This window comes from Phoenix dactylifera, unplaced genomic scaffold, assembly GCF_009389715.1.
Source record: "Phoenix dactylifera cultivar Barhee BC4 unplaced genomic scaffold, palm_55x_up_171113_PBpolish2nd_filt_p 000207F, whole genome shotgun sequence".
Taxonomy (NCBI): Eukaryota; Viridiplantae; Streptophyta; class Magnoliopsida; order Arecales; family Arecaceae; genus Phoenix; species Phoenix dactylifera.
In genome coordinates, this window is record NW_024067723.1 from 1 (window position 1) to 20869 (window position 20869).

Consider the following 20869-nt stretch of genomic DNA (forward strand, 5'->3'; position numbering starts at 1 on the left):
CAACCACAAGAAATCATTGTTAGGAACACATAACACTCATTGAATTATGACTGTTCACAATTTGATGAACCATGCTAGTTTATATTTCATGGAAATCATTGAATAACATTAACAATTGCACTGATTTTATAGGATTAATTTTCTATAAATTCATCAAATCCGAAAACACATCCAAGACACATCTGGAACATAACTTGTAACCTAATATCAATTTTCGTCCAATTTGATCCTGCATTTATGCTATCCATCAACAAAAAATACCCACATTATTTTTTCAATTAATGTTTAAATAATTCTCAATCTTTTCAAAATAATAAAAAGAAGGGTGGAGAGAGTGATTTAGCAAGCTAGAAAGCTTTTCTAGACCAAAATTCGATGTTTTTTTCTTCAGTAGCATGGAAATTGCATTTAAAGAACTGTAGGCTTCTCCCTAAGCTTGTTCTCAACTTGAAATAGTCGAGAACAAGCACTAAAACCCTTAAACCACCACTGCCCTTGCGGCTTCTGGTAGGTACAAGCAGAATTTGAAACTCCTGGCTACGAGATAAACAAGCAAAGCTGAAAGGCTTAGCAAAATATGCATCGTGACAGTAGAGATGAATTGGACCATACTATAACTACAGTATCAATAAAATCTTACTCATAACTTAAGACTAGGGAAAGATACTTTCACTTTATACAATCATATAATAGCATTTATTTAGCAGATGCTAAACAGTCCAACATAACAAATAGACGAACCTGAGGTATAATATTTTTCTCCATTGCATCTTTAAAAAGAGGGGGAGGAGGCAAGTCAAGACCAAGCATTAAGAATTTCACTTTAGATGTTTCTCTCACAACATCGTCATTTGCTGCTCCACCCTCTGCAACAACTGCATTGTTGTGTTCATCACTGTTTTCTTTCTTTTCCGTAAGAACCTTCTTATGGATCTCCTTCACAACCTCCAATTCCCCCTGCCACCCACAGAAAATGAATAAAACAACATGACAAAAAAATAAAAGAAATATAGTGTTTATGATAAAGTTAAAAACCTGAAAGCAATCATGAATAATGCTCCTTTTTGTTTTCTTTGATTTAAGTTCTGCATGCAGTGTATTCAATAGCCAGGACATAAATTCAACAGGATCTGATTGTACACCTATTTGGAACCGCTTATTACTAGCTTTCATAACTGCCTGTAGAAACTCATGTGGGCTAACCTGAGAAGAAATGAAGTTTGAGAAATACTACACAATGCATTATAGCAAAATTTTAACAGATGATTCACTAAGAAGCCCACCTGTCCCTTGAAGTTCCGTGCATGCCAAATTTTTCGTGTAAGTTCACCAAACCTATGAACAAGTGGAGACTTGCTGTGTTGATAATTTTCAGGAATAAGAAAGAAATTCCTCAAAGGAGTCACCCGCATCAATGACTGAATTGTGACATTAACAAAATCAGTCTCCTTAATGTTATTGAGACCCACCTGCAAAAAGGCACAAAGTAACAATTAGTAACAAATATCTGAATTTTAATATCTAAAGCTAATCAAACTATTTGAGTGAAAGTCTGAGTGGTTGGGTGAAATTGTAGCGACAGCAGTATTTATGACATTGAAGAAGTATGTAAGCATCCAGTTTCTATTTCTTGTCACAGAAATTGTTCCTAAATTCACATTATATATACTGGCAAACAGAGAGGCAAGGTTTGCTGTACCAATACTGGCCACCATGATAGTACTTGTATGGTACAATTGGTACATACTATGCCAACACAGTATTTTCCCATGCCTGGCCATGGTACAGTCTAAAACCCGCAGTACAGGTCAGCAGAACATAGAGACGAGCGGTATGGGGAAGTTCCACTTGGTTGGAGCGGTTTGGACCAGCTGCTCATATACCGAATAGAACATCGGTACCTTACCAGTATGGTTCAACAGGGCAGACTTTGTGATGTCAATAAAGGATAAGCACACTTTCAAACCATAAAATTGATAATACTCTCTCTCTCTTTCTCACACACATAATGAATGTTATAAATGTGAACTTACCATTCCAGGAAGATAGTTGGAACCATCGAGGGCCCTGGACCATTGCCTATTTTCATCAAGATGTTGAACTTGTTCCCTCGCAAACCTATAGAGGCAAATAAAAAGTAATTGTCAAGTTGATCCAAGTAAAATAATTAAATGGGAACTGAAATGGACGGGAGGCTCAACTAGGATTATAGCCCCAGAAAAACTAGAATCTATTAATCCAGAACAAGTTAAAACCTGCCTAATTTTTTTAAAAAAAATACCAAAAGGTAGAATAAGTGAACAAATGAGGCGTCCCTCAAGTGCCTATTAGAACCTCAGCAATTTGCAGTGCAACTAAATATTTCATTTGGAAAACCAATTGATATAGGATTATTGCCTAAAGGTCCATTTTGCTTGTAAGAAGGATTCAGGAAGTCCTATTACCATTAGTTGTGAGTTAGAGTGGCACAAACATATTTATATTTAATGCTTCATATAGATCCTAACTTCAAGATCTATGTTTGTTCTTCTTCTATAAACATTTATTTCAATTCCTAAAGAGGAGTAATTTCTTTACTTTTTGTTGTTTTATGATCTTAAAGCAGTGAAAAACCTTGCTATAAAATGATAGTCAGTCTACTTTAAAGTTCAATCTTTTTAAAAAAATTTGCATAATCTTCCATGACAATGACCTCGTGCCTCAAGGTGATGATGCCTCTGAAATCCCAGATGTGGATTCCCAAGATTTGCATAGTGGCGAGGACTTGATCTTAGTTGCCCTATCACTATCAATTCGATATACTCATTAGTCCCTTCAAAACTTTACAGAAAACCTAGTATCTATCCCTGGAATCTAACGATCTAGGTTACCTCCATCTTTAGGACCATAGTCATTCTCCAACCAGATTCAGATTCGTAGAAAAACACAGCAAACCACAAATTGGCTGCTTCCTTCATTGCCTTCAGTAAAACTTAATTTAAAACTCCCTGATCATAATCCTCGTTTGAAGCAAATTTCTATCAGATACTTAGACTAGTGATCCCATACAATCATCTTTAGTGAGATAATCCATATAACAAACCATGCAGGTTCTTTCTACTCCTGACTTGCAGCACCAGAGGTGACAAAATGTGTACTTGTTGTTGCTTTCACTTCTACTTTTCTTCCCTTCTTTTATTCTTATGGTTAATCATAATCCATAAAAATTGGTTAGAACATCTTAAGCTAAGCAATTGACCATTCAACTAAACATGAACACGCCAAGGTTAATGATTATATTGTCGTTACGATCCTCCAAAGTCATTAAGATGAACCTTCAGAAAAAGGTTATACACTTGTAAATATATGAGTCCTACATGATCTTATTTGAACAATAAAACATATTCTTATAAACTATTGATGCCCTCTTACTAACTTATACTAACTTATAACTATAATAAAATATATTAATATAAAGCAATATGGAATTTTAACCATGTCTCCATGTCCTTTTATTTTTCTTCTTATTGTACCAGAATCGTCATAATTATTTGTATCCATGCTACATTGTGCCGCCATACAATCTCTATATTCTTGGTCTAATCCTCAATTTGCCATCCTTGCTATGCTTGGACTCTACTGGAGCAGAGATCTCCTTCGCTTTGCATCCTCGTACACTTGGAATCATCTGCCAGGCTCCAGCAGCATTACACTGCCACTCCATACTTCAACTAGCCAGCTACATTTTTCCTAGTTGATTTCAGTAATCAGCCTACTTTGCCTTACCATCGTCAGAAATTTGTCAGTTTACACTAGCAACCATTCCAAGTTTTCTCATCCTTCGGAAACTAAATCTTGAGCTTTTTTTTACAAAGATTAGACCGAGTCTTCTGTCCTCCGCATATCTATGAACTTATCTCCAATTCTTTGTGCATCTACACTTGCTATTCCAGCTTCATTTAAGTCATCATGTAAGCATGTTAGCACATTTGCCGTGTCACTAGACACTAGCATAGACCTCCATGGCTTCAACTCATTAACTACATTGGCCCCTAGCTCTATCTTGGCTCATTCTACAAACTCAAAATTTCAGCTGATCCATATCCAATTGTGGTCATACAAATGTGGTTATGCTCTCTCTTAGACACATTCCACATCAATAAAATTACTTTAACTTGTACGACCATCAAAACTACCATGGTAAGTTCTAGTATATATTCCATCTTGAGTTTGAGAGTGCTGTTCGAAAAAGAATCATAGACGACTACACATATTTAGCCACATCCATGCTATTAATCTGTTCTCCATGTATTAGAACTGCACACATCCAATATGGCTTGAAAATGGGTTTGTTTCTGTCTCTTCTCCTAATATGTGTGATGCCCAGCAGACAAACACCCCCCCCCCCCCCTCCTCTTACCCCAGAAAGGCAAGAAAAAAAGAAGGGCCCACCGCAAAGCTAAGTAGAAGAAAAATAAGAAAAAGCATGCATATGCATCAACCATCTGTGAGATATCATAACATGTATTTGGTGGATGAAGGACTAGTAACAATCTGGTATACTTCACATAGCAATTCATGTATGTAATTACAAAGCAAAGAAAAGATGCATGGAAAGCAATAAACTACTGAACAATGATACCTTGGGTTTAGAACATGCCGGATGTCATCCAACGATGGATCATTTATTTCATAACCATCAGGAAGGCAATAAACTTTTTCTGTTTGAAGATTGATATACACATGGTGCCCAGCTTCAAGACTGTGAGTATATGCATGAGAATTCAGACCTCTTCCTTGGTAATACTTCCCACAGACCAAGCATGCATATACATTCAAATTTGACAGAGAAATAGAGCACGCCTTTTCAAAATCAAAGTCCAAAACCTGCACAAGCAGATGAGAGAAATCAGTAAACTGCAACCAACCATCAGTTTAGCAGCCCGTGAACATGATTTTAGAGATTCATAATCAGATGCTAAATCTTGCTTTTTTTTCATTTTTATGAAAAACAATCATTTCCTTGCATCATTGATTTTCCAATAATAATTTATAGAATGCAAATATACAAGGCCAGTTGAACTCATCTTATGAAAGTACATAGTGTTCATATCAAACATCAACCAAACAAAGGAAACAGAATGGTTTAGCAGCTCAGTTCAACAATGGCGATATCTATAAAAAAAAATTAAAAGGATAACACCAATATGGATATAAATGTCTGATATTTAAAATGAAGGTAAAACCCACAACTGATCTGCTGATATGTCAAATGAATGCCCATGCTTGGAAGTCACACTTCACATCAATCTGGCATTCACAAGAAAATTACTATACTTAGCACTGGACAGACTTGAACTAAATTTTCTATTAGCATGGACAAATGTTTTTCAAATGATATTGAAGAGAATAACTACACCAGAGAAAAAAGTAAGCATGCTGCTGGCTGACTGGTTAACAAGGAAGTGGTCAATAGAAATCACTCCTCTTGACATATATCAAATGTACTCAGCTAACTGTGGCACGTGACTATGGAAATCACAAAGGTTGAACACATGACTGACATAGTAATCATTACTCAGAAAACATATGCTCCAAATCCTTCCAAAATGTTGACATCTGCTAATTTATAGAAAATAATTCTTCATAAATTTTTAAAAGACATGTTCTAGGCATGTGCCAGGTTCGGCTGATGATAAAGCTTATGCTGATACTGACCCAAACAGATAAAAAGGAAACATAATGAGGGGAATCCAAACACAAACTACGATTGACTTACAATCAGGATTGTCATGCTTGACAACCAACAATTGCATATTACAAGCATGTTGCATTTCAAGCATGTCAGGAAGAAAATGACCACTAATGTCCTGTTATGCTCATTATCTGCATTTCATGTTCTGACGATCGGTACAATCACTGCCTAACGTGAATGCACAGATTAGTATATGTCATGTTAGTAGTCATTCTGTTTTTTGGCAGAGTCAACAAGTGCTATGAATGGGAAAGTGATATTGTAGCTCTGCAAGTCATTAAGAAGAAATATCCAATGTTATGTTGTAAAAAAGAAAGCAATTGAAAAGGTAATTGCAATGGCAAAGAAAATGCTGTCATGGTGGGGCAATTGAGATAGGAAAAAGGATTCTAGTAACTGCATTCACTGGTTTCACTTTTCCTTCCATTACTTGACCAAACCATGATCCAGCATAGAAGATCATGGCATATCAATTTATCTCTTTCTATCTCCTTATTGAGATTGTTGTGTATTAAGTCATAAATTATATGCAACTCCAACGGCAGAGAAGGTTCTACCATCAACATAAGATTAACTTGTGATTTTGAACCAAATAACTTTGGTCATAGATAATCTACTAGGCTATACAATGTCCAGAAATTGGAGTCGAGTAATCCAATAATTGCTTAAAGCCATATCAATGCAACAAAATCATAAAAGAAAGCAGTAAGGAGCACCAAGAATTTTCCCAACTTAGATACACCAGAAAGCATACATACATGCTGCATGGCAATCTCACATCTATAGCATGGCATCCCTTTCTCAATAATCCTAAGTAAGCATCCAATATCATCACTCGCCAAGTCCGCCAAGTTCAACAATGAACCATGAAAATAAAAAACCATAAAAAAAAAACTAATCAATAAAAACGTGAAACAAAAAGTAGATTTAAACAACCACCACTGAATCACTTCCGAACTCACCTACAGACCATCCAGTAAAGAATGCTGAACATTAAGCTCCAACGTGAGTCACGTCAGTTGGAAAAGCAGTATACAAAGTGAAAAATTCAAGACGTTTTGGATGAATAAATCAAAAGCACCCAAATCAAATCGAAGCAATCAGAAATAAAGTATACAAAATTTAGCACAATATTCCCCAATTGTCAATTAAAAGACTCCATCATGAGTTAAAGAAATAACATTAACCTACTTCAAAACATCAAATTTGGAACTAAAACAACATCGCAAGCTCACAAACCAATATATTACGGAAAAGACGACAGCTTTGGCATGGAATAAAAGAAATTGGACCACTGGGATCACCTGGCGGTTGACAGTATCAAGATAAGGGCAGTCTCTCCGGACCTCCACCTGCCGCTGCCGTTTCCCAGGCACCGGCCGTCGCACCTCCTCCTCCTCCTCCTCCTCCTCCTCCTCCTGTCCCTCTTCCGTACGCCCGTTCACTCGGGCCTTCCCCCTCTCCTCGTCCTCCTCTTCATCGTCGTCGTCTGGGTAATCGGCGAGAACGAGGAGAGAGCCATTGTTGCTCGCAGAATCCACTCCAACCCTTTCTTCTACTTCATTCTCGGATGAGAGCCGTTGCCTCTTCGGGTCCGAGATGATACCTTCTTCTCCTTCTCCTCCGGGTCTTCTCTTCCTCGGTGTCTCCATCCTCTCGGACCTCAAGTTTCGATCTCAAAGCCCTAGAAATGTCGCCGTGGAAGGCAAAGTCCCAACCGGATCGGTGTGCGAAACCAGAACCTTCCCCCTTTCGATCCCCAGCGCACATAGTCGATGACTTGGCACATGGGAAATGATGGCTGTTAACGGGTCGGGTTTGGGTAGCATTTGGCTATTATCCATATCCAAATCCAATTAAAACTCTATGCCCATATTCAATATTGGATAGAGAAAAAAGTTTGGAGTGGAAATTGAATATTTTAACAAATTATTTGTTATATTTTCAGACTATGTTTTCAATTATTTGATGCATCCACAGTGCAACCTCATGAATAGTGAAACACAAAAAGTAATGATATAAAAAAAAAATCATATTTAAAAGAAGATATCTGTTCAACTATTGCTTTGTTACCAAAATGTCTGCATATTAAAAATATAAAAAATATCCTACAATAATTAACCTGGCTACAAATATTAAATCATAAAAAATAAATCGTAAGGGGACTACCGCAAATAAGATGGACAAAAATTTGCAGAGCAAGATGGGTTATAGTTTTACTACTCTCCACTTGATTTGTTTTTCCCTTTTAAATATATATATACTCATTTATTTATTTGTTCCAGAATATATATGCATATAAGCGTATATCTATATATATTTATATAGTCGAGTCATGTTTTGAATTTTTGGGTATAGATCCACCTAAATCCATGCCTCATGATTTATTTGGTTTATTTTTATATCCAAGCAATATACTTGGATCAGTTTCGAATTAGGTTAGTAGCCTCCATTCTTTGCATCCGACGAAAGCAAGGAAGTAGTTTAGATGGTTGTGATCTCACATGATTAAAAAGTTTAGCCGGTGAATAGGTCTTGTGTCTCACGTTTAAATATAGTAATAAGATTGCCAAAACATGATATCATTACAAGTAACAAATACAAAATTATATAGAGTGAGAGGAACGTAAATCATGATTGCATAACAATGTTAATTTATCTTGCTGGTAAGCTACTTCTAGGCTTAAATCTTGCTCTCACTATTATTGGAAAGTTTAAGAATACTGGGGAGAGGGCTACCTTGATTGGATAGTCTATTGTCTACTAGTCTCTTATGCACAAAATGGAAAAAATAAAAAATAAAAACAAGAGTCTAACATTCCTATGAGGAGACCATAATGACATTGATATTTTGTAGCTCAAATTATATTAATGACAATAGGTGGGGCATTCACTAAATACATGACAAATTATATTGATTTTATAAGAAAACAAACTCTATGCTAATTGAGCTGTGCCTCATTAGCTATCTTTTGGAGGAGGTTCTCAGTTCTAGTCTTAGATATAGTACATCCCCAAATATCTATAGATTGAAATAATTTACCTTGGATCTCTCTCTCTCATGTGAGACTAAGAGGGGCCGGCCCAACTTTATATCGACCCCATCTATGGGGACATAACACGAAACCAAAATCAAATCCCCATCCCCTTGCCATGCAAGAGGCGATATAATCCAAGCAAGCATCTGGTAGTCTTTTCCCTTATTCTCACAAACAAAATTTTATTGTATTGCAGTCAATAACAAACAAATACTATAACTCTCCAAATCAAGTGGTACAAAAATAAATATAAATACATTTGTATTCGTATTTACCGAAAAAAAAGTGGATATGCACAATTACACCTAAGAAAATACTTAGAGAACCCCAATTCATGGAATCAAAATGCTTAACTAGGATCGATGCTTGTTAGTGTTGGTATTAGTAATACCGTTCTTTACAAAACCTCCAATTCAACACCCTTTCGTAGTCAAACTCATAAAGCTAAGGTGACGACTTGGGTAAATGTAGGCTGGTGTTGCATAAATCAAGTAAGAGTAGGTGTACTATGTATTACTCTTATGTATATTGTTTCATGTGCTCCATATTTACAGTCTAGGGCAAGCATTTATTCATAATGCTGCATTAGATAGCAGGCTCTTCTCCCCTGCAGAACTAATTCATATTAAGATACGAGAAAAAGCTTCACAGATGCTACAGATTCTAGCAAGTCAAGTGTATGGCTACTGAAACCAGCACCAAATTAGCATCGTCCGATCCAAATTGACTGCAGCAGAAATATCCAACACACAGAAGAGGTTCCAATTGGCACCTTCTCTCCTCGGCCCTTCTGCCGGCAGAGAGGTTTCAAAATTTCCAAGATGAATGTGAAAGCATCAAAGCATTTGGCACAAGATACAAGTGAAGATGTAGGGCCTCGAAATATGCTGAAAAATGGTCTGAGGCATAACGGGGTATAAATCTAGATAAGTTCAACAGAAACCTACAGCTTCAGCCTTCAAGGCTACTGAACAATAGAGCCAACTTTTCCCACAGAATGTCAGCTTCTTTGAGTTACATGTACGTAATAACAGCTTCTTTGATTCAACTGCAAAGATAATAAACATATAGTGCAATCGCAGTTTTTAAGCTGACCATAAAAGCATGCCTGAATGAGGGCTGTCAACCAAAAGCAAGATCACAGTGAACCAGTAGAAGAGTCCTTCAGGAATCCAAGCTAGTCCAGATGACTACAGCTCACCAGGTAGCATATGCGGCAAAAGGGATACGCAGTTTTAGCTGCATCATGAAACAATCAAATGCTTCATTTATCATCTATGCAGCTGCTCCTCACCGACTGGCTCATCTTGGCCTTCTGTTCTGTGCAATACCAGCAGCATGCATCCGATTATGATCGTCTTCCATGCAGATTATGATCCATTGATGGTTCTGCCTTTTGTTGTACACCATAAGAACTACAGAGTTTGGATACCATATCGAGCACTGCCTGCCGGTTCCATCAGCGAGCTCTTCTTGTTTGAAGAGTACCATTAGCACTATGAGTACCAGGTCAATACTGTCGGTCAGATTTCTGATACTTTAGGCGCTATCTCCAAACTCAAATCATGAACTAGCACACCACCTTAACAAATTTCTCCAGGGGAGCTCCAATGCGACCTGCTGGACTTAAAAAACTTTCAGAGCTGTTTTAGTACTCACTTCTATGAGGAGATGAAATGCTTATGTCTGACCACCATTCTCTCTATTTTTGGGTGCATCATCCCTACACTTTGATTCTCCTCAAAAGAATTACATAGGAAAGTTTTTGAAGATCTCGTGTCCCTCTTACCTAACCCTTTCATATTCATCATCAAAATATTATTTTGCTGGAGGAGCATCTGTAGATCCATCTTTTTAGTTCCTTCATCAGAAGACTCTGCATGCTCCTAGGACTCGTGATCATGCCTCATGCTAACTGTCCCTTGCTGTCCAGTTGTGAAGGTTCCAGATAGCGACGCTGCTTTCAAATTCAAAATTCCAGTCTTCATTTGTTTATCACTGACATCAACAAATCCAGGGAACAGAACTGTTCGACAGAATGCAAAAGTTGCAGATCCTGTAGGAACATTATCTAACTTCTTAACATGCATCTGCTGAAAGTTTTCAGCAGTTCTAGAGACTAGCTCATATGGTGGATCTTTGCAACTAGTCTAAAGAAAACTACAAAATGAACTTAAAAGCACAATCACAATAACTTGTTTCAGATCAATAACACATGAATCCTCAGTGGTGCCTTTCAAACTATGTTAACAGGAGGCAGCCAAAAGTCAACACCATCTCTTCTTCATATTGATAAGAATAAGTGCATTGGCTTAAAGTTATGGGGATGAACTTCTTGGCAAAAGATGCCCTCATCCCAAAAGGAGTCTTGATCCCCATTATAATGTCCGAGATAAATAAAATGAGAACTGGTCTGACAGAAAAATAAAATAAGAAACTTAAAAGCTATGATGATATAGGTATGTATCGTGATTTCATGGTAAGTCAGTAAAATAAATAACATGCATGAGAAGGTTTAGCTTTCATTCAATTGAGACCCAGTAGGTAATCCCTTCAGCTGCACTTTAATCTAGTCTCCCTTTTCAAAATTGAAACATTCAGCAACCAGCATTTTTAAGCATGCAGCTATGATTCTCAGTAAATGACTATTTTAAAAGGTCTAATCTCACAACTTCCATTACAGTTATGCAGTTTAATATCTGAGGCAGAAAATCAACGTTTCATCACAAACAACTAAATCGTATAAACAGATTAGCTCCATTTTAATTATAATCCAATCAATATATGATGTAGCACTAGATGCAGCCAATAGGTACTATGACCAACGGGACCATGCCAACCTTCACAGGAGCCAACAGATTCATGGGCGAAGGCTTTAACAAGCAACCATTTAATTTATTTCCTATAAATTTTTCATTGGATATCGAATTTTAGTCGGGCTTCTATATTTGTAGTAGAATAGTTCCGACATATTTCCTTATTTTTGACTCCTATGTCGAGTATGATTATGTACCGAATTTAATGCCCGAATTAGGGTTAGAGGTCATGTCCTATATATGCGTCTAATACACTATAGTAAAATTTCTTTGGAAGAATTTCCTTCACCAAATGAAGGATTCTTCAATCTAGTATGCTTCTATTTGTGTGTTATTAATCTCGACGATCAAATCGCCCTTTCATCCTTTCCTACTGTGTCAGTATATTACGCAAATCTGGCATTGAATCTGTAAAGCTTTGGTAATCATCAAATCTTACATGAAGAAACTGATTGCAATTGCCAATAGTAGAACAAAGTCATCTACTTCCCAGTCACAAGCAATGCTGTATACACATGAATACATATCTGACATGGCAATTCCTCCACTTGTCACACCAAATGTGGATGTAAACCAATACAAGTGGGGCTATGTCCACAGCTCAGATCGACATTACCCCAACTTGTGTCCTAATTCCTAAGTGAGGCTTCTGAGAACTATCTATTATAATATGGCCAATTGCTCACCAAAGGGGAAAACGGAAGTTGAAAAAATTACACCACAAAGGTTGTGATATTTTTAAACAGATAAATACAAATAGTTGTGATTAGGCTTGGTGGTTACAATAACCGGATACTGGCACATGCAGCGAACATAATTATTCAGCACATGACATCTGCAGCAACTTGTGGCCATAAAACAACACTAGAAGGTTTTCACACAATAGCAATTATAATGCATTAAATTGGCAAACCACCTGAGCAGGATGCCATGTTGTCAAGTGGGTAACTGGAAGTAGATAAACCTAATAATTCTTTAAATTTGTATATTATAACTTATAGTTTCACATATACGTAGATATTTTAAGAACATGAATGTATGTTTAATACAGATAAGGTAAACTTATTAAAAGCATCATACATTGATAAAGGTACAGAAGCTACATGTTTTAAGTTTTGTACATGCCATGATTAAGGTAAGTTCATTTGTTCAAATAGGAGAATGCACTTATAGTTTCTCTAAACTTATTGAAAGATATAACCTTAATGAAACCTTCTCCCAACTATTTCAGGTTGACTATTAAAAAAATACAACACTAATATTACAGCAAAAGTCGCGGACTAACATAAATTAAACTACAAGCAAACTTACTGATTAAGCTACTAAGTCATAAATATATATGTTAAAAACTGGCCAGAGCACCAAACAGTCTTTATGTGTCAGCGTAAGCACCTATGCAATAGCCAAAACCTTAGCATCCAGGTCGCCCAAGCACCTAGGTGGGGGCTGCCTAGGTGCCCAACATGTGTATGCTGTGATAACAGAAAGAACTATTTAAATTTCAAAATTTACAAATTCTAGAATAAAATAGGACAGGAATTTGAAGTTAAGTTTTCTGGTTTAATTGTACCTTTGGTGTCTAATTTAGACATCTAGCGAGAAGAAATTAGATCACTGTCTTGGTCAATCTCGAACTAGTCCATTGAATATTTGCTATGTGATCTTCATGTCGATATGGGCCGGGCTTGCTAACTTTAGCATCAGAAATCCTATTCCCAATCCCACAGGATTATCCGAATAGGCCCTAAGTTGTCACTAATATAATTAATGTTTTAATTATCCTAAATCTGTAAGGACAAGAATCAAGCAAATCACTGAAGATTTCCTTAAAAAAAAAAATCAAAGAGACTATTAGCAAGCAATCTCTTTTTAGCCCCACAGCTGACTAGACCATTCCATACATACACATGTAAGGGGGAAGAATCAAGTAAATCACTAAAGTTTTCCTTTAAAAAATCAAAGGGACTATTAGCAAGCAATCATTTTCCAGCCCAGATCATAAAGACTTGAATTGTATTTATTCTTTTCATATCTATATGAAGAATGAATATGTCAATGTACCATGATGATACATTGTGATGAGAGAAAAGGAAAGCTCACAGAAGCATGTGTGAGATTTCAAAAATATCATAGAAGCAAAAGAAGATATATAAACATCTAGATGCTGGGCTGCAAGCAGATGCAAGATCCTATGTGCGTTTGGCATCAACAGGTAAAAGTCAAGCAAGCAATCATATTTGCCATAACAAGAAAAAATTGATCTGATTACCCAGTTGTCTTGCTCTTCAATAAACAAAATCTGTGATTTGATCTTTGCTTTTTGTGGAGATCATGTCAGTCTCAAAATCAACTGCTAAAAAATTTTAATAGGCAAGCATATAAATCATACTCATATTCTATGTAGCCCAAACCTTTCTTTGATCTTGTCTTCTAAAAAATTGGACATAATCCTAGGAGAATCTGCTGGCACGTAACTGTCAAATTCAACTTCTCAATTCAAAGATTCCAATCATAAGTCATAACTACCATATTCATGCAAGGTGGTAGCATTTACAATAGGCATGCACTGAAAATGCATTGGTTGAAGTGGGAAAAAAGGAAATCAATCCTAACCTGCCAAAATTGGAAAATATAAATCCCATGGTTTTAAGTACCAACTTGTATCGGCCAGTTCAAGGTGTAACAAACTGACCTGGAATGCCATCAGTACGTACAAGGACTCAGTACGCAGCTGGACCGACACATAGTACAGCTGTTGTGCCAACTTCGGCAGCATACCACATGTTGGTAAGGGAGGCACACTGCACCGATCTGACCGATATCAATAAGTTACTGACGGATTCTGGTACTGAGACTCAAAACATTGATATAGTCAATGTTCATATTGTATTAATAGGTTCGATTAAGTACAAAACATGTGCACAACTCAAGAAATACCTTAATCGGAAAGCAGTCATGCAAATCGAAAGGATATCAGAACACGAGGGCGATCCCACAGAAAAGCTGCTAAATTGATTGTATTGTGATACCAACAAAGCACATAATATCTAAATCATCTTGAAGTCCAAATGTAGAATTATCTCAACATATTGACATCAATCTGTTTCCTTGCTACCAGGATATCATTTACAAACAAGAGATGTCAGGCAATAAAATTTTCTGGCAGAATATATTTCACAGATACGATGGTTACGTATGCACATGTAACATGCTAATCCAAATAGTGATATATCTACTGCAGGCATCAATCTACAGCAACAAAGAAAAAGTAAACATGGAAAAGGCTTATTTCAACTAGTTTTGCAATGGTCATGCAGACTCAAATTCAGTGTAGGTCCTATCCAAGGCCACCTGATCAATTTGTGGCAAGTGATAGGATCCTATATAGTCACTAGACCTATTTAAGGCCAAGCATGCTTAGGTAGGCAGAGCTTCAGATAAACACAGATCAAACTGCATGCCATTAATTATAGCAATTATCCTGAACTCCACAGTCCAAAGTTTTTCATAAAAAAATTTAAGCTGGATGTATTATACTCAGACCAGATTTAATTGTAGCTACAATGGAAACTTCACAAATATTTTTTACTAGTAAATTGCTAGTCATCCACATTCCATACAAGATAAATTGAACAATTAGTAGAATTGTCATATTTACCTTAGAAGGAGGCAACATTCTGTGCACCTTTGATCTTCAACTACCTTTGTAGCGTTCATACACTATGGATACACAAAATTAATAACATAAGTGGACCTCTTAAACTTATTATAGTTTTAAATTCTATCATATAACTCCACCAGAGTTGAATATGTAGTTCAGCAACCAACATTATTAACGGCACGGTCTTCCTTCGGCTGAGTGGTCTTCCTCCGAAGTTTAATGCAACCATTGCATTAAACTTTTTTTTCATTAGCCTACAAGAATAATTCAAACCACTAAACATAGCCTGCATTCCAAAGGAAACCTGACATCCTCCAGTAAGATTGTGGCTGGACTCCTCATGAAGAACTTCGGAGGCAAATATACAGGGTGCTGGAGGACGAGGACCAAAATGATGAGGGGCAGATTAAAGGGCCAGAGGTTCCTAAAGAACCCACCAGAGGCATCCAAGAGATGAAACCGTTCGAAGGTCAGGAATTCAGTTTGGGGCAGAAGAGGTTTGTTGATAGACCCTCCTCTTCCTCTTCCTCACAAAACTTCTAACACGACCATGGCCATGGATAGCCTCACGACCCTCTTTGGTTCCTTGCACATTGGCCTCCATGTGATGATGAGCCTCTTGGAACTTGATATCTGTAACCTCCTGCACCTTAACATCCATTGTCTTTTGCACCTCCGCTCCCTCTATATGAGCATTAGCTTCATGAGCCTCTGTTTTCACAGGGTCAATAATAGCCTTAACTTCATGGGTCTCCTCCATGCATTTAGCAGTCATAGAAGCCTCACCATTCTGAGAATCCTGCTGGATAAGGGACTGAACAGCCTGAGTAAGGATAGAAAAAGCACTTGGAGCCTCAATATGGGCGGGGACTGATGGTGCTGCGTCCATCATAGAGGTGGCAAGTGTGGATGGTGCTGGCTCCTTGATAACACGGTCAGGAGTGGGTGAAGTAGAATATGTGATAATTGGGGTGGAAATAGGTTGAGTAGTGACGGCGGGGGCAAAAGGGGATGACGCAGGCTCCATAACAACAGGAGCAGGAGCGGGTGGCACAGGCTCAGCTGAGGCCAGAGTAGATGGTGCTGGCTCAATAATGACAGTGGTAGGAGTGGATGAAGAAGTCTCTGGAGAAGAAGTAGGGTTGGGTGGCACAGGCCCGGCAGAGTGTAGAGTGGAAGTTGCTGTCTCAGTAATGACAGAGGCAGGAGTGGATGAAGCAGCCTCTGCAGCAGCTAGAGAAAGGGCAGGTGCAACATGCTCAACGGAGGCTGAGACTGATGGCTCCAGCTCTATAATGGTTGGCGCAGGAGCAGGCAAAGTAGTCTCTGCAGTGGCAGGAGCATGTATGAGCATGGCATGCTCAATGGAGGTTGAAATGGATGGCTCCATCTCCAGAAGGGCTGGGGCAGGACTGGATGAAATAGGCTCAATGGAAGTGATGGTGGGTGGTGCATGACCAGTGCAGGTTGGAGTGGATGGAGTCAACTCCATATTGTGGGGAGCAAGAGAGGATGAAGCAGGCTCTACAACAACAGGAGTGGGGATCTGCTGCAAAGGCTCAGTGGAAGTTGAAGTTGATGGCAACAACTCCAGAGTGGAGGAGACAGGACTGGATGAAGCTAGCTCAGTGGCGACAGCAACGCAGATTGGTAGCACAGGCTCAGTGGATGCTGTAGTAGATGGCACAAGCTCTGTGTCTGTGGCAGTATCTGTGGAAGCAGATGGCTGACTATGATGATGCATACGACGTCGTATGGCAGGACGGCGGTGGGAAGCAGTAGGGTGGACATCATCATGTTGTTGTGCTGGAAGAGGAACATCAAACGGGAGGGTATCTAGGACTGTGGTGATGCGGTTCTCAATCTGAGTAAGAGCCTCAGCGACACTCTTAACCACTGCCTTATTGGCTGACATCTTTCTTATTTGTTCTCGTACATCAATTACTAGATCGACCTACAAGATGATTCAGAGAAGTAAAAATAAGGCAGCTATATAATATAAATTAAGCATATGCTTCCATGTAAAGATAACATACCAATACTTTCTCAATGTTCACTCGTGGCTGGTCAGATATAGTTGGACGATCAACAGGTGTAGAGATCCACCGACGAGTAATGCTCCAATACCATTGCACGTAACTCTCTAATACTTTGACGGGGTCTGGATCTGCAAACTCATGTTCTGTTACCACAGAAGATAACCTGTCAGTCCATCGCGTAATATACTGCTCATGATACACAGACCAATCCTCATCAGATCTACCCTGCCTCGTCAATCGGTCCACAGCCTCCACAGTCTCTGGGATGTGTTGTAGCATCCCAAATTGTCTTAACACACGGTCTGGAACATGCATCTCCACAATCTCATAACAGATCAAAGGTATTCTAGAGCACCACACCTCTGATCCAGCAATGCAATGAGCTGGTACCCTTGCCATCAATTCTGGTGTATACGGATCCCATATGACCTACAGTGACAAATGTTTGAGCACTCAATATATTAGCATTACTTGCCTGATTTTCACATGTAGATGTGATCTGAAATGCATCATAATATAGCTCAAGTATACCTGAGACTCCATCTGGGTATCAAGCTCCTTGCGATAAAACTTAATATCTGAGGTTCTAACATTCTCAAAGCATCGTAATGGGACATTCCACCTAAATACATTCATTTGTTAGTAAACATCTAGAGAACCTATTGATTCAATAAAACATAAGAGATTATTACCTAGATCCCAGTGGTTTGTCATCTAGGTTGCCATCACCCTGTGAATGCTCTAAGCGTAGAGGGCAACCTACATGAAGGTGCTCCCATGCCCATATCTAAAAATAATTCATGCACGAAATGTCACAAAATATGAGGCAGCATATATATTATTTCATATAATTATCGAAAGAAATCTATGTTACCTGAAGCAGTGTCAAAAAACCACAGCACTCAGCCTTTCCAACCAAACTGGCCTTCCCCAACTCTCTATATAGATATGCAAGTGCTGCAGCACCCCATGCCATTTGACCACACATGTCAAAATCTCTAAGTAATGCCAAATATTTTAGGTGCACTCGGTTCCCACTAGGGTCTGGGAATAAACTGCATCCTATCTGATACATGATGTATGCTCGAGCAGTAAACTCAATCTGAGCTTGCTCTGCATCAATTGGTATTGCATGGAATTGTTGATAAAGCCAGTCAATTTTGACACATCCACCCTTTACCTGATCAGGGGCTTGACCTAATAATTCCATGCAAAGCTGCTCCCAGTCATAGCTGGTCTTGCCAGTGACTGGAAGTCCATCTACAAGGAGGCCTGTCAGTATAGCCACATCTTTCAATAATATAGTCATCTCTCCATGTCGCAGATGGAAGGTCTGTGTTTCCCTCCGCCATCTCTCAATCAATGCATTCAGTAGTGCATGATCCAAGTGTATCCGCTTTAAGCGGGATAAGTAATAAAAGCCAGCTCTCTTAAGGAGTTCTAGAACTCCTTCATGCTCCACATTCCACATATTCAATTTGCGACCATGCTCAACAAATCTAATAGGTTTCAAAGCCTGCAAGACAGTATATGTATCAAAATATGATATAAATAAATGAAATAACAAAAAATAACTCCATAGATCAGATTTTACCTGTCCAGATTCAATAATTGTTGATCTGTGGCGCGCCTGATCCGTGAGTACAGATTTATCAACTGGACCAGGCTGTAAACGATTTGCCATCTGGAAAATAGGAATATAAAAAATCTTAAATTGGGAATAGAAAACTTAGAAGGTAATGTTGAAAATACAACATACATCGGTGCAGAAATTATAATATTATAGGCATATTACAAAATTTATAAACATGGAATGTTAAATATATATCATAAATACCTAACACACAAAATGAACAATGACTCTACAATATCTATGATCAAATAAGAACGTGCAAATGAGGATAACAAACCCCTCCCTAACTAAAATGATCCAAAGAAAAAATTTTCCTTAATTAACATATCTTTTGAAGAATGCAAAACAAATTGTGCAAGCTTCAAAAATATTTCCTTATATCTTGATCTCATATGAAGATATCTCCAGCATTCTACTGTATATTCCTTTTCTTTGTTTAATCTCTCGTGTTTTCCGAATTCCTCCGTGGCTTCTTTCAGATAATAAGTTATTAGCCTCATCAATAAATCCAAAACTAAAACTTTGACTAATAAACACTATCATCTAATAAACAAACATCAAAACACTGCCAAAGCCAAGAGAAATACATATGTGGGCACATCTTCAAGCAAAGGAAATTAATAATCACCAAAACGATAATGAAATCCGCCTATCTTTTTAAAATAAACTGCAAGCATGCATAGGTGTATGTATCTGTATGCACGCATTTAATTTTTTTTTTGAAATTAGCACGTCAAGACAAGTTCTTGAACAACAGCTATCTCACAACTTGCACTGCCAGATTACATGTAACAAGTTTCTAGTGTCCTGGAATGTAATAAGGACACAAACAAACAAACAAATAGATCTCATCAGCAGACATGTGGCAGCACCAATAACAGAGCAAGAACCCACAAGGAAGAAAACAACAGGGCAAGAACCCACAAGGAACCCATAAGCAAGAACCCGTAATAGAACACTATTTATAATGTCCTGAAACCAAGTAACAAATAAAAGCAACCAAACAACTAATCCCGTCACCAGACATCAGCAACTATTGACAACAGAGCAAGAACACAGTATTTCAACCTTCAAAAAAAAGGACATACACAGTGTGATTTAAATCGCGTATCAGTCAATTAGAAGTAAAAATTGAATGGAAAAAAGAGAAACAAAGGATGATAGAAAGCGATCATACCTCGTGATGCAAATCTTAAGCGAAAAATAGTTGATTCTTGAGACAAGAGAAAGGCTAGGGTTAGGAAGTTGCTGATGGCAATATCGAAGGCGGGAAAAAGTAGCGAGGGTCGGCAGCTGAGTCTCTCTAAGTGCGAGAGAGAGAAGGAGAGCGCCCGCAAGAGATGAGGGAGATTGGAGGGAGATTTGAGAGGGAGAGCGAAGCGAGGGATGGAAGGGGGGCGGGGTGGGGAGAGAGGGAGGGAGGTGTCAACGATAACTCGGCACTCTATTTTGCCGTGTTTTTTAATATACCGGCGTCCTGCACGTGCTTTCGACGTGACTGGGCGATGCGACGATGTACCTGATGGTCGGCTGTGATTTTATAGATTTCGGTAGAACTCGGCTTTGCGACTCATGCGATCAAGGCGAACGCCGACATCAGAGTGATTAAGAAATCGTCCAATTGTTTGACGAATTCGGCTTACTTACTTTAATCCAGCACATCACGTGTCGACTAAAGAAAAGAAATGGCAGAAAACTTCTTGAACTATTCAACATGTTCTCCCAAGGTCAAACAATTCTCTAAATTATTTAATTGTTTTAGTTGCTAAAGTGTTATACTCTATAGCTTTGGTGCCTCCTACGAGTATTCTCATATGAACAAATATTAAAAATTTTAAGAAAACTATTTTCTTTCTTTTTTGTAATTTATAGTTAAATGAATCCTTTCCCAAATTTTAGCAATCTTTGTTTTTTTAATTTTTCACTCACAAATCTATATTCCTGATCT

General features: G+C 38.1%; 2 protein-coding genes across 7 annotated transcripts; both read right to left on the reverse strand.

Annotated features, from left to right (window-relative positions):
- LOC103719061 (U4/U6.U5 tri-snRNP-associated protein 2-like) lies at window positions 1-7519 on the reverse strand. 3 transcript variants are annotated; one of them, XM_039117357.1, is made up of 7 exons: window positions 7341-7519; window positions 7039-7282; window positions 4622-4866; window positions 2034-2118; window positions 1284-1469; window positions 1036-1203; window positions 1-957 (listed from the first exon to the last, which is right to left on the reverse strand). In XM_039117357.1, exons 1-7 carry the CDS (start codon window positions 7502-7504, stop codon window positions 697-699), a joined length of 1353 nt encoding a protein of 450 aa, XP_038973285.1. In that variant the 5' UTR covers window positions 7505-7519; the 3' UTR covers window positions 1-696. The 3 variants fall into 3 exon arrangements, with proteins under 3 accessions (XP_038973285.1, XP_038973283.1, XP_038973284.1); XM_039117355.1 differs by having other exon boundaries at window positions 7039-7510; XM_039117356.1 differs by lacking the exons at window positions 7039-7282; window positions 7341-7519 and adding an exon at window positions 6493-7021.
- Window positions 7520-9118: 1599 nt separating this feature from the next.
- LOC103719060 (serine/threonine-protein phosphatase 7 long form homolog) lies at window positions 9119-20336 on the reverse strand. Of its 4 annotated transcripts, none has more exons than XR_005507530.1 (8): window positions 20099-20336; window positions 18883-18972; window positions 18163-18804; window positions 17981-18075; window positions 17820-17910; window positions 17286-17717; window positions 15247-17203; window positions 9119-10828 (listed from the first exon to the last, which is right to left on the reverse strand). XR_005507530.1 is itself a non-coding variant. In XM_008808126.4 (7 exons), exons 2-7 carry the CDS (start codon window positions 18970-18972, stop codon window positions 15728-15730), a joined length of 2826 nt encoding a protein of 941 aa, XP_008806348.1. In that variant the 5' UTR covers window positions 20099-20336; the 3' UTR covers window positions 9119-15727. The 4 variants fall into 4 exon arrangements, 1 of the variants encoding a protein (XP_008806348.1); XR_003387883.2 differs by having other exon boundaries at window positions 9119-14436; window positions 14526-17203; XR_003387882.2 differs by having other exon boundaries at window positions 14281-17203.
- Window positions 20337-20869: the final 533 nt, after the last annotated feature.

What these genes read in the sequence shown, in the direction of transcription:
- LOC103719060 (XM_008808126.4), bottom strand. Translation starts at nt 18,972, where the DNA reads ATGGCAAATCGTTTACAGCCTGGTCCAGTTGATAAATCTGTACTCACG. An exon ending in GACAAACCACTGGGATCTAG is followed by an intron (nt 17,911 to 17,980) that starts GTAATAATCTCT and finishes GAATGTATTTAG; the next exon opens with GTGGAATGTCCCATTACGAT. An exon ending in TGAACATTGAGAAAGTATTG is followed by an intron (nt 17,204 to 17,285) that starts GTATGTTATCTT and finishes ATCATCTTGTAG; the next exon opens with GTCGATCTAGTAATTGATGT.
- LOC103719061 (XM_039117357.1), bottom strand. Translation starts at nt 7,504, where the DNA reads ATGTGCGCTGGGGATCGAAAGGGGGAAGGTTCTGGTTTCGCACACCGA. An exon ending in CCAACTATCTTCCTGGAATG is followed by an intron (nt 1,470 to 2,033) that starts GTAAGTTCACAT and finishes GCCTTTTTGCAG; the next exon opens with GTGGGTCTCAATAACATTAA. An exon ending in TTATTCATGATTGCTTTCAG is followed by an intron (nt 958 to 1,035) that starts GTTTTTAACTTT and finishes TGTGGGTGGCAG; the next exon opens with GGGGAATTGGAGGTTGTGAA.